This window comes from Opisthorchis viverrini (assembly GCF_000715545.1).
Source record: "Opisthorchis viverrini unplaced genomic scaffold opera_v5_142, whole genome shotgun sequence".
Taxonomy (NCBI): Eukaryota; Metazoa; Platyhelminthes; class Trematoda; order Opisthorchiida; family Opisthorchiidae; genus Opisthorchis; species Opisthorchis viverrini.
In genome coordinates, this window is record NW_008751797.1 from 784,289 (window position 1) to 797,419 (window position 13,131).

The 13,131-nt window shown below is 48.6% G+C and overlaps 2 protein-coding genes across 2 annotated transcripts in view; one reads left to right on the top strand and one right to left on the bottom strand.

Annotated features, from left to right (window-relative positions):
* Positions 1-6,512: 6,512 nt before the first annotated feature.
* The window catches only part of T265_06653 (hypothetical protein), a gene marked incomplete at both ends in the record, with an annotated part of 21,903 nt that continues 15,284 nt past the window's right edge, over positions 6,513-13,131 (top strand). Inside the window, 4 exons of the mRNA XM_009171973.1 lie at positions 6,513-6,632; positions 6,668-6,734; positions 12,824-12,900; positions 12,934-13,005. Coding sequence (XP_009170237.1) covers positions 6,513-6,632; positions 6,668-6,734; positions 12,824-12,900; positions 12,934-13,005 — 336 coding nt within the window. The remainder of the gene's footprint in view (positions 6,633-6,667; positions 6,735-12,823; positions 12,901-12,933; positions 13,006-13,131) is intronic.
* Positions 12,757-13,131, bottom strand: part of T265_06652 (hypothetical protein) — a gene marked incomplete at both ends in the record, with an annotated part of 7,556 nt that continues 7,181 nt past the window's right edge. Inside the window, one exon of the mRNA XM_009171972.1 lies at positions 12,757-12,929. Within this exon, the coding sequence (XP_009170236.1) occupies positions 12,757-12,929 (173 nt within the window). The remainder of the gene's footprint in view (positions 12,930-13,131) is intronic.

A 13,131-nucleotide genomic window follows, 5' to 3' on the forward strand; every position in this document is an offset into this window, starting at 1 on the left:
TCGGCGTCCAATAAGAGTCCTTCGTATTTTGTTTCCGTTAAGCTTCCCATCCGCACGAACGGTTTGGCAGTGTAGTGGCCTGGCCACCTGAAGGCTTCTTTACCAGGAGTGTGTGACAAAGAAATCCAAATAAAAGCGCTGAATCGAGTATACAATAACAAAGGTCACATGGAACAGACTCACTAGCGATTGTCCCCTTAAAGTGCTAGTTTTTGGCCCAGGTCAGCGAATAGACAATAATCCAATCATGCTTGTTCTGGGGCCTGCTTCTGAACAGTTCCCACATATAAATGTTCCGAAGAATAGTCTGAAATGTTTTGATACCTGGGTTATCACGTGAGACTCGCGAATGACCGCTGCAAGTGCGAGCGAAATCAGAAGAGATAGTCCAAGCATGTGACCACGTCTGCACCACGTGAAATTGTGCAAGTGCGCGTTTTTTTAGTTTTCCGTAATCAAAGAAACGGTTATGCGACTGGCAAAATACGTAATGTTATAATGAAACCCAAAAAGGTACAAAGCACCACGGTATTAATCCGGGTTGCGCTGGGGGACAAATTTTTGGGTAGCTAGATGAAGAGTTTGTTTATCATGCCGGAAAATTTTCATGGAAATTTCACACCGAACTGAATCGCTTGCTGTTGCTTTGGTGGCTTGTGGTATTGTATAGCGAATTTAAGCACCGGTTCGTGGAAAATAGTCAATAACAGAAGGTGGAGGAAGACAAAGTGACCATATCTGCGGCAAACGGCAGTAGGGCTCGGGTTATCTTCAGATGGGTCTGGGTATGAAGCGCCTCATCTGTGAGACTGAAAGCAGTACGCTCGACATCGGCCTTGTTTTCCCTTATGCAAACCTGTGAAAGAATTTTCTCGTTGTTCAATCTATTCACAGATTACACACGAGTATTTGTTGAATTTTATCACTGTAACAGAACGCTTGAGAGGGAACCCTTGTTATTTCGCGCACACTTCCTATTTTGCATCTAGTCTTAAACATGACATCAACTTGTAGCGATTGCCCTCTGCAGCCATTGACAGACCACAATAGATGTGGGCGAAATGGCTGCCCGTCAAACGTCAAACGTGAAACGCAATGCCATGCCTGCGAGGCCTAGTGGCACTTGGAATGCACGGGTTTACAGGACGACCAGATAAGCCGATTGGCTAACTCACCTGACCCGTTTGTCTGCGCCAGCTGCCTCTACGTTAAGGATGCAATGCATAACGCAGCCAAGAGGAACGCCCCTAAAAAGAGTACTCTGTCCCCACTGCAAGATCAGAAAGACCAATGTGGGTGTCCCGCTTTGATCGGGATACTCGACGCGAAGTTGGAGCGTCTTTCTAAGGCACAGGATTATTCAGACATAATGAATGCAGCAATTTGGGCGAAGGTTGATAAGGAACTTTCTTCGCTGAACGAGTACCGCGCGCTATCCACACCGGGTTCTCTGGCTGCGAAGAAAGTTATACAACTCTCTAACGTGGCTATAAAGTCCTTCAAAGCGTCTCTAATGGACAGGCGCTTAAGGGAGAACAGTTTGATAATCTAGGGGTAATTCTCCGGTAAAATCACGCCAGCGAACCTGGCACGATCGATCCTTGGCAGTGTCCTTGTTAATGTGCCACCAGAACCCGAAAACTAGTTGTATGGACAAGAAAACGGAGAGCACTAAAAATGTCTATTTGTTGAGTAAACTTATTACAACGGGTATATATGCAAGCAAGGGACTTGTCGTTTTGCAGGTACAGTTTGATAAATCCTGTTGTAAGTCCGGATGCAGGTTTCATGTTTTCTGCGCTGTTGAAGCAACTACACCGATTCCTGAATATCGGTGCGTGAAAGGCCGTAAAGTCCTGAGCGGCTCTGCTCCGAGTTGGGCGACGTGCGAAGCCCTGTTGAGTTGTGTTGTGTAGCTGTGCTGGCATCCTATTTGTAGGACGTTTGCGTGTGTTTGGGTGTCAGCACATGGCTTTTTGCTGCCGTATCGGACGGTAGACGGTCGATATCGGATGTGTATCGTGGTTTGTACTATTAGGGAANAAGAAAGCGAGCCTTGGGATCGAAGGATTGACTGTGAGCTATGCAGTCCAGTTGGTCACGATTCTGTGGCGTGATTTGTCAGTGTAAGAAAAAAAAGACAGATCTCGTGATCTAGCGAGTTTTAATGTCCTGTACAGGCCTGTGTGTGGCGAAAGGGTAGCTACATCCTCACCAAGCCTGAGTGATCGCTCCACGCAGAATGGTTACGCCAAAAGAGAAGCAAGCAAACTCTTGGGCTTCTAGTCACCCTTTCCTTCCCATCTGCCGAAGAGAATATCTCGGAGCGGGCTGCCAGCATTCAAAATGTCAACCCAATGATCAGCCGTCCATATGAGGATTGCCCTCTAGACGCGCGAAACCTTGGTCACAGCAAATCAGGGGTGGAGGTATGAAACAGGCTTCCGCTGGACACCAATTCAGCCGACCTTAAACTCATGACCAAGCCGACTGTGGTCATAACACCCTGTGCTCTCGAAAGCGGGCGGTGCAACCGGCCGCGTCTCCAGGCAACAGTCAATATTCGGCCACCACAGACCCCCCGTCCATCAAAGGCAGTGATGCCCTAGAGGAGGCAAACCTCATATGCAAGCAGCGCCCAAAGTACGTGGAACCATCAACGGTTATTTCCGTAACGGAAGACACAGGTGCAGCCACGTGCTCCTCACCAAAGCCACAACCTCTGAACCGGACAGAGTCAGATGTGCGGGAACAGGTAGCGAAGCCAATCTCCGGCTCCACTCCGTCAAAAACGGCCTCTCTGCTTGTAAACTCAACCGTTGCCCAGGAACCCGACAACCAAAGCCATAAACGTGACCACAGCCAACAGGAAAGTCCGCCGTACATTCAGTTGGCCAGGCTGATTGCCGAAGGATCGGGTGTACTCACAAACACGAAAGAAAAGCGACTGCGGCAAAACACGCCACATAAGATTCCCGAGATTAAAAAACTGCTGCCTGGCTTCAAGGTGCAGTACTCCACGAAAACGAGCTTCTTGGGAGCGTCACCAAAAGCACCACTTCTTGGTGCCACCACCCAGCGCTCAGGCCTCACAGAGATACCCTTCCGGTCAAAGCGTGCCAACACACACGAGAATCCAGGAAGGCGAAAGTTTGCCGCAAATCTTTAGTCAACAGCAAATCTGGTTGCCAAAAAGGTGGTGCTCTAAGAACTACAAGCAAGGGCGGTCAAAATTTTCGTCCACGGGAAAAACTTCATCACCCAAAGCTAAAAGGCCCGAGAAAACTGGGCTCTCACGTGGCGAAAAAAACCTTGCAAGCGAAAATCATCCCCATAAATTTTGAAGGCAGGAAGCAGACGACATTGCCCCAGAGACCATTTTGAAGCCTTGGATGCTAACCGGGCGCACAACTATTAAGTCTGCTAACCTCTCTGGTCACTCAACTTTCGGCTCCTCACCCTCGGGGGCAGCAGAGACAGTGTCGAAATACTTGTCCATAAACTGCCTCAGCCTTTTCAACAAACTCGGCGGTGTTAAACAGCCAACCTGCCCTGAACACCCGTCCATGATCGCACTCACTGAGACCTGGACCACACAAAATGCATCTGACGTGGAGATCTCGATAGTCGGTTACTCTATTGTTCGAGCTGACTCAAAACGAGGGCGGGCTGCTGTGGTTGCTCTGTACTTACATGCGGCCCTATGAATCCCAATTGTCCTCTCTGGTGCCACTCCTGCACCATTCTGCGATGCACTGTGGGTCCGAATCCCGATGCGTGGGTCCGATTCTCTCATTCTCGGTGTGATCTACCGTAGCCCTTCGAGTCCCCCTGAAGATGACAAATTCCTCATACGAACACTTGAGCAACTCTCCTCCAACTACCACTTCACATATCTCCTTTTGGTGGGTGACTTCAGCGCTCCGGAAGCCACCTGGACGGAGCTCCAGCACGTCGAATCAAACGGATTTTTGCAGCGGCGCTAATTGAAGGCAATTACCACACATCCCGGATTCGGTCATCACCAACGAAAGGCACCTCGTGGATCAGGTAATAATTAACGCTCCACTGGTACGTGGCAACGACTGTGTGCTGGCCTTTGATTTCATCTACTATTGGGCTGCAAATCCCGAACCTCCAAAGTGGATTCGAAACTTCTGCCGCTCATTCTTCTCAGGAACGCGCATCCTACTTGAAATAGTTGGACTGGGACCAGCTTCAAGGGAAGAACTATATAGGACCATTGTCCGGGAAGTTCACGAGGCTGATGCGATGTTCGTGCCGAAAACACGAGCACGCACTCAGATGAACCACAGGCCACCTAAAAGGATTCGGCGTGTTGTGGAAAAGAGGTCCCAACTATTTTTCAAAAAGGCTGACTACAGGAGACATAGAAGATAAGCTGGCATTTCGTAAACTGCGGAACCGCTGTAAACCGGAAATCCGCCAATAGAACATACGAAAACAAGCCACCAGCCCGGACATTGCCCGCAAAATCAGAAATGTACTGTTCAAAAGCATGAGACAGCGCCACGGAAACACGCCATCCGCATTCTTCTTGATGGATAGGAACTGTGAACCCACGACTGACTCAACAGTTGTATCTGGGGTTTACGGAGAACAGTATGAAATTCTATATTCAGCCCCAGCGTCCTCGTTAAATTTGTATTCGGCCTCTAGCCGACTTGGCATTCACAGTGGAAGACATTCGTCAACTCTTGCACAAGATCAATCTATTCTGCGCGTTGGGGCCCGACAAGGTCTATCCAAGGATTCTGAAGTAAACGTTGTCCACACTGGCAAATCATTCACATCTGGTGTTCCTCTGCTTGGAAGGAGGCGACTGTCACGCCAATCTACAAAACTGGTGACCCCTGTCCCCTGGCAGCTATGGGCCTATGAGCCACACCAGCGTGCCGCGTAACGTAATGGAACGCATTCTGAAGCGTTCCACGAGCTATCTCCACTTCAACACGGATTTCTCCCAAACCGTTCTTGCGTGACAAACATGCTTCTGTTTATGGACAGCTTGACCCAAGCCAAGGACGAAGGACTCAAAACAGATGCCATATTTTTCGACTTCTCAAAAGCATTTGATAGGGTCCCACACGTCCCGCTGCTCCGCAAACTCGAGTCGAAAGGGATTCAAGGGGACTCCTTCATTGGATCAAAGCGTTCCTATCAGACAGATCGCTCCGAGTGAGAACAGGCTCGACCTTCTCTTCTCCAACGCCAGTCTCCATTTGAGTTCCTCAGGGCTCCGTTCTGGAACCAGTGCTGTCTTTGGTCTACGTCAACGACCTTCCAGATGTTCTTGCAAGTCCATGTCTACTTTTTGCGGACGACTTGAAATCCTGGACTTCCAAGGCCAGTGTCCTCCAAATAGATGTAGACGATGCCATGCATTGGTCGTTGGACTGGCACCTTCCTCTGAACGACGAAAAGTTCGACCATAAGTCGTTTGGAGGCAACTCAGCGAATGCCTTTGTCATGCATGGCGAGAAAGGACCAGAAAACATCATGAGGATAGATGCCAAAAAGGATTCGGGCATCTGGGTCTCTTCAAACCTGTCCTTCTCACTGCATCATGAGAAATCGGCCCAAGATGCATTCGGCATTTTACGGATGATCCGACGCACCTCCTCCCGTATCGCTTGCATGGACTTCCAAATACTCTATGGGGCCTACATCAGACCGCTCCTGGTGTAGGCCAGCCAAGTTGCCCACTCCGGACGCATGAAAGACGTCATCCTCATCGAGCGTGTCCAGCGAGCCGCTACGAGGATGGCTACTGGCCTCAAATCCGTGGACTACGAAACGCGTCTCGCGATGCTTGATCTCTTTCCCCTGGAGCACCGCCGCCTCCAAGGGGACCTAATTCTTACTTATGCTCTTTTTGAATAAAGTTTGGCAAACAGGTTTTTACCGTTGACCCAGCAAACAGCGAGGGAGGACTTAGTAAGAAATTTCTCAAGCTCAGAGCGCACACATTTAGCAAGCATAATTTTCCTCACTTCCGGCAGTATCTGGAATGACCTTGCAAACACCCGGCGAGGACTTAGTAAGAAATTTCTCAAGCTCAGAGCGCACACATTTAGCAAGCATAATTTTCCTCACTTCCGGCGGTATCTGCGTGGAATGACCTTCCCCCGACGGTTGTCCACGCTTCTTCTAGAACCTAGTTTAAAGCACTATTAAACATTTATTTATTCGAATCATCGCGCTGGCATGCATACTGCCCCGCGCTGAGAACATAAAGAGCAGTGTTACACCCTTTTTTCACTTGTGCCTTTTAGGTGAACGACAGCCACTGACCGACAATAACAAAAGTGACCCGGAAAACGTGGGCTAAAGCCCCGATCCTGTGTATCAATCCGCGAATACGTGTAAGTCTCGAAGTGATTATTAATTGGATCGGACTGAAATCTATAAGAGGCGCCAACTTTAGTTCGAAGGTCGTAAGGTAATGGCGGAGTACCTCGCCTCGATTTTCGGTACAGAAAAGGACAAGTATGTTTCTAAGACCTGACGAGCTTTTCCGTAGAGTTAATTGTTCTTTTTATTTCAAAATCGGGGCTTGTCGTCACGGAGAGCAGTGTTCACGACTTCACAATAAGCCATCATTTGGCCAGGTACGTCCGTCTACTATGCATGTCATGCTCTGCAGACAATCCTTCTTCAGAACCTTTACATTGCACCCCAGAACACCGCACAAAGTGCAGATGGATCACACAGTAAGTCTTAGTCCGTATTCAGTGGCCTTAGTGGCTTGGAAAAATCAATCTTTTCCCGTGTTTCGTATTGTTTTTCGTTCACAAGTAGACAGCTGATGGAAGGGAAATTGTCGGTTCTTACCTCTTTAGTTGTGGAGTGGAACACTTCCGTGCGGCCCGAAGGCTCCCAGCTAAACCTCGCCATGCATCCCAGAAAATGATTGTCGTGAAGCCTACTCGTTGGTGAACATCAGCACAGGCTTTCGGGAGACCGTTACCTCCTCCTCTTGACTCCTGTCCCTTTCCCGTATTCAGCATTTTCACCGCCTTAATGCTACCATTCCCTGAGGGTCCGTAGCCCATTGCTGTTTGCTGGGACACTGGAATAGATTTCCATTGTATGATGTCCCTCTGAAACATATTCGAGACCAAAGTCCGGTTGTTAAGCTGTCCCCCCATTCGGATGGCATTCCGGAAGACGCCTCTCCAGCCTCTCACCTCTGATGTGGCTGCACACAGCATGTGCCTTTTGGGTAACACCGGGCTCTGGTTGTGAAAGCGTTTCGGCTGTATTGAGTAATGCGCCGGTGGTCGCGGTCAGCCGTTCGGTGATCAGAGTGTGAGGTTTTAGGGCCGACTTTTTCTAGCCAGTCCTTATTTGGAGGGTGGAAGCATCGCTGCTTCCGTGAATATGGACATGTTGGTCGGTTGGGGGAAATACCTTACTGCCTTCATATTCCTATCGCAGATGACATTATGACTTCCCTGACAGACTCGTATAGTTCAAGGCCTCGCTGCTCTTTCTCTGCCTGCTCCCTTTTGGCATTCCCAGCATGATTGCATCTTGTGGAACGAATTTTCGGTCAGTGTACCCCGCGGGATCATTTCAGCACTTAAGCCCGACCGCCATGTCAAGGCGACCGCTATAGTTCTTTGAACGTGCTCCTTAAGGTGGTGATCATGCCTCAGAGATTGGCAGTGGACTTTATGGAACACTATAGGTATCTTTAAAGTCGCATTATCTCTTACGGTATTGTGATAGACGAAGTCACTGCATGAATCTAAGGGGCCCGAATTGCTTTTGCTAGTTTGCGCCGTTTGTGTTGTCAAGGTCCATATGTGGGGGTCTCAGAAGACCCGTGTATCACCACAGTGCGGGATGCATTATTGTAGGGCTTATACCGTCGCACAGAAAACGCCTGACAGTTTGCCTACTCCGGCAACCCATTGAGCTGTACTGGAAGGTGGCTGCATGCTTTATCCCTATTCTCGTACCAGATAGATCAATGAGTAGGGCTCTGGCTGACAATCTTCTGAACGACTATGTTGAGAGCTTGAACGAGTTTGGCAATTTTGTCCCCCTAGAATTTGGGTTACCCGAGCTGCCTCACACCTAGCACCACCGCCTTGTAGCCAAGTTTTTTTAACTGTCAATCTATTTATCAGCTATAAGCTGTGTGTCATAGGCACATTTGTTTCAGCTGCTGCAGTTTCGGTCACCGGAAGACGGAGAGTAAAACATATAACCAAGCCTTGGAGACGAAAGCATGTCCAATTTGTTCGGAAATTGGGTAGCTACGCATTGGGGCGATAGCTTTGATGCATGAGCGCCACTGACTGCATGATTGGGCCGTTTCCGCCAGTGTCGTTAACCATTGGTGATTGGAGCCTCGGAGTCCCCATCCAGGGAGGCGGCAATTACCCACCCGACTAAGTTTACTGGTTAGTGTTTTCGTACTTCGTTGCAAGATCACACACTGTCCACCTCTGTCGCTTCCGCTCTACTGGGCTGGACGAAAAGAGCTCTGCGAGGAAGACGGTCTTCTGGCATGCGAAGTACATGTCCCAGCCAGCGCAGCCTATGAAGCGTGAGTAATTCATCTATCGCAGGAGAGTTCCTCCTTCCTAAGACCATCTGGCCTACCTCAGCATTACTGATGCGATGTCCCCACCAGCTCTGACCAATGCTTCGGAGACACCAATGATCAAAACATCTTCCGTATATCTTCTGCGCGTAGGGGCCATGTATTTATCCACAAAGCAGTATAGATTGCACCATCGCAGTGTAAACCCTTCCCTTGATAGACAAGCTCACGCCACGTCAGCGCCAAAGGTTGGCAAAAGCTGCCCTGGCCTTTCCGATTCGAGAAGTAATCTCATCTCCAGTCAGTCCACCAGAACTTGTACAGTTGTCCAGGTAAACAAATTCATCTACCACGTCGATTGGCTTACCTGCAAGCATGAGGCGTGGGTTTGATCCCACCCAGCCTTGTAGCAGCACTTTACATGGCAGGTGTGAAGCGCACGCCAAACTGTGCGGCAGAGTTATTTAGGTTATTTAAAGCCGTTTGTATTTTGGAAGGATTTGAACCAAGGAGAGCAATGTCGCCTGCATGCTCAATGTCTGCGAGGGAACGTCCCGGGAGAATTTTGACCCCGAGGTTTCGGAGGCAAGCAGAGGAATTTCAAGAAGCATATCAATAACAAAGTTGAAGAGGGAAGGGGAAAGGGGACAGCCTTGTCTTACACCACTGGGCGTGGTGAACTCACGAGGAAGCATGCCGTATGCCGCGTCCACAGATGTTCGCATACACTGCCTTTATAAGGGATATAAATATGAAAGGGACGACTTTGATCGCCAGACACTGCCAAACGTACTGAAGATCGACAGAATCAAAAGCAGCTTTCAAATCCAGAAAAGTTACCAACGTGGGACGTCTGAAGTAGTGGCGTTGTTCAAGGACTTGTCTCGAGGTGAAGATATGGTCTATGCATCCTCGACCAGGGAGAAACCCAGCTTGATTCTGACGAATCCGTCTCTCCAGGTAATCCACCAACTTGCGCAAAATAATCCCAGGGAGCACTTTAGATGCAACGGATACCAGGCTAATACCACCATGGTTTTCACATGACGTTCTCGCTCCCTTTTTGAAAACTGGGATGACGGTCGAGGACCTCCAATTGGCTGGTATTCTGTGTTCGTTCCAAATCTTCTGCAGTATGGTTGTCAGACTGTTCGCCAGGACCTCGCCACTTTCTTTGAAAAGCACGGGATGTAGAATATCCGGGCCAGGTGCTTTGTCGCACTTCAGGATTGAAATCTCACGCTGGATTTCGGTTGCTGATGGTTGGTCGGTGTCACTGTTCCACCCGGGCCCGCTTGGTTCTTCCAGTGGTTGCGTTGAAGGAAACCAGGTGAACTGTTCTTGGAAGTGCTCAGCCCACCGCTTAAGAAGGCGATTGAGGGAGTGAATTAACGTTCCCTCTCTCGCATATTGTCGCACTGCCACCTGCATTCTTTTGACCCGTCGATTGGATCAGTTTAAACAGAGCGCGGCTGTTGCCTGCAGCAAAAGCCTTCTCCATCTTCCAGGCTTTCGGAATCCACCAGCGTTCTCTCTTATTCTTCAAGCTCCTGATTATCCGGTGTTTGAGGGATCCGCGTGCCCCATCACGGTCCTTAGTTGCTGGTATGGCCTTTCTGGCAGCAATAAGATCTGATGATCTTTAAGATATCCAGTGTTCATTGGGTCGAGTCGGATGGGCTGGACAAACAGTTTTGAACGCTGACAGCATTGCTTCTCTAACTCACCTCCATTCATCCTCCAAGCAATCTTCGTCGTCCATGTGACTGCGTTTTCAGTAGCTTTCTAGCCAGATCAGCTCGATACTCTTCAGCCACTGAAACTTATCGAAGTTGATGAACAGAGCTGCTCTGTTTCGGCACACATAGCGCTGGCGGTATGCGAAGCGCTACGTGGGCCCGCGCGATGGCGTGATCAGAGTCAAGTTGCGTACCACAGAAGGAACGACAGTCCTTAACTGAGGCTCTCCATTGGTAACTGATAGCCATATGGTCCAACTGAGTCTAGGACTGTCTTTCGGTAGATAGCCTCCAAGTAACTCGGTGTGTGCGTTTTTGTTGGAAGTTCGTACTAGCCACGAACAGACGGTGATCTACACACAACTGAAGAAGCCACTCCCCATTACCCGTACGTTCAGCATCGACTCCAAGTCGACAACCTAACTGTGCTTCCGTACTTAGTCGTCCAACTTGGGCATTCATATCACCTGCCAGTATTACTACATCCGTCCTTGCTGACCGAAGCAGTCGTAGCAGATCGTGATAGAACTAGTCCTTTTCAGTCTCAGAACTGCTATCTGTTGGGGCGTATGCTGATACGACAAAGGAACATTGTTTACCGCAATCATACCGCAGAGGACAAAACGACTTTATCTCCAGACCGCCTCGTAATATGAGTACTCGCCGTTCAGGTTCGGTGGCTTCCAGCGATTGTGTTGAATGGACCGATTGAATTCTTCGTTACCATTCAGCCCATTGATAAAGACGGCGGTTCTGCTACCGAATCACTGCTACATCTACGGGATTCGTTTCGCTGACATGTTTTCCTCTGGCCGGTTGATCGAATCAGCTAAAATAGGACACAGCTGCTGCCTTCAGTGAAAACCATCTCCTGGGCCATCTCAATCAATCAGCGTTCTCTGTCATTCTTCAGGTTTTTGCTTATCCGACATTTGAGGCATCTATTGTTTCTTCCTGATCGTTAACTGCTGTTTTGGCTTTTGTACTAGCAATATTATCTGGTAGTCTTGACAAGATCCAATGTTCTTTCAGTCGAATCAAATGACTGGCAGACCGTACTAAAAGATCAGTTGATTATCCTCATTCATTTTCTTCCACTCGTCCTCCAACCCATATTCGTGATCGCCTGACCATGCTTTCCAGGCAAATGAGTTGGATGTTGTTGAGCTAATGAAACCAGGTGCAGTTAATGTACGGGATTATTCTGTTTCGGTTTGCGTAATCTTAACGTGAAACGGAGTGATAACCGAGCCCGCACAATGAAACGACCGGAGTCAGGTTGCGTAAGCCAGAAGAATGGTGGTCCTTAATCGAGGCTCTCCTTCGGCATTTGGCAACCAAATGGGTCAAGACTAGCTTGTCGTTGGTGGCCTACAGGTAACTCGATGCGAGTACTTGCGCAGAAACTTCATGCTGCCCAGAAGCAAACTGTGTTCAACACAAGTGAGGAAATCACCCTCCATTATCTATACGTTGGGCGTCCACTCTGATCCTATCACTTGACCCTGCTTCTTCTGGGCCTAATCGTTCAACTTTCACCTTCATAGCATTCACTAGGATGATTGTATCCTTTATTCTTGCTGTCCGGGGACATTCGTGGCCGATCTCCGTAAAACCCATCTTTCTCAGGTGACGTGCGTGTGTGCTGGTGAGCGAAAAGCTGTACCGGCAACTACTACTTCCCGGCCACTTAGACCCGAGGAAGAGAATTTGTTCGAGTTATTCCACCTTGAACCTGTTAAAGCCCGACAGGTACTTTAAGGGTGGATTTCAACTCAACAGTCTGACTGGCTTGATTTCATGGAATTGGCCCAGCCATGGTTGCCTCATTTCTGTTGCTCCTGCGCATATGGTATGCGTTTGTAGCTGCGTCAGGCTCGTGGCAGGTTTTAATCGTATTTCGACCTTATTGGATGATTCGCTGGCTCTCGTGGTCAAACTTCGGCAGTCGGAGTGTGCGGTTGTAAGAGCTGGCCTTTTGTAACCCACCTTACACGAGAGAAGGCAGCATAGTCGCTTCCATCAATGTAGGCATGCTGTCCGCCTAGAAGAAACAGCATACGCTTTCACATTCCTATGGCATAGAAGAGTACATCAAGGAATCAGCTTTTGGTTGAAATGTCCTACCAGAGTACTAGGTGTCCTGTAAGCCAAATGACGAATCACACTTGTTAAAACCGAGTTTATGTCTTTCCACACCACTTCGTCCAACGCATTCGTTTTTTTAGTTACTGAGCTGGATGTTTGCAACCAAAACGAGTATTTTAACAAACATGCACTTTCGCCTAGTTTGCTACTAGCCTCCACGAAAGTGATCATCACGTTATCCCGGTTGGTAATCCACCATCTGTCTGCAGCGTTTAGTCACTCAAGTCGGTGGACTGTAAAGACATTCTAGCTTATGTTTACATGTGTGCGATGTTGTTATACTCCTGGTCTTCAATTCCATAAATTTCTGTCCTCATCGCTTATCTCGTGCATTCCTATGTCGCATCCGTTATTCCAGTTAACTTGACTGAAGTGCAAGCGCAACAGATCTTTGACGAATTTTTTGAAGAAGTTTTCGTCGAATGTGAAGAAAAGGTAAGTATTGATCACTAGTTTTACTCCCTCTAGTACGGAGAAATTGAGGAAATGAACGTATGTGACAATCTGGGTGATCATCTCGTTGGTAACGTTTACATAAAGGTAAGTCGCTCAGTTTGATCTTTATGTGTAATATTTAACCCTAGTTCCGTAGAGAGGAGGATGCTGAAAAAGCAGTGCAGGATTTGAATCTACGCTGGTTCGGGGGTCGACCGGTTCACGCTGAAC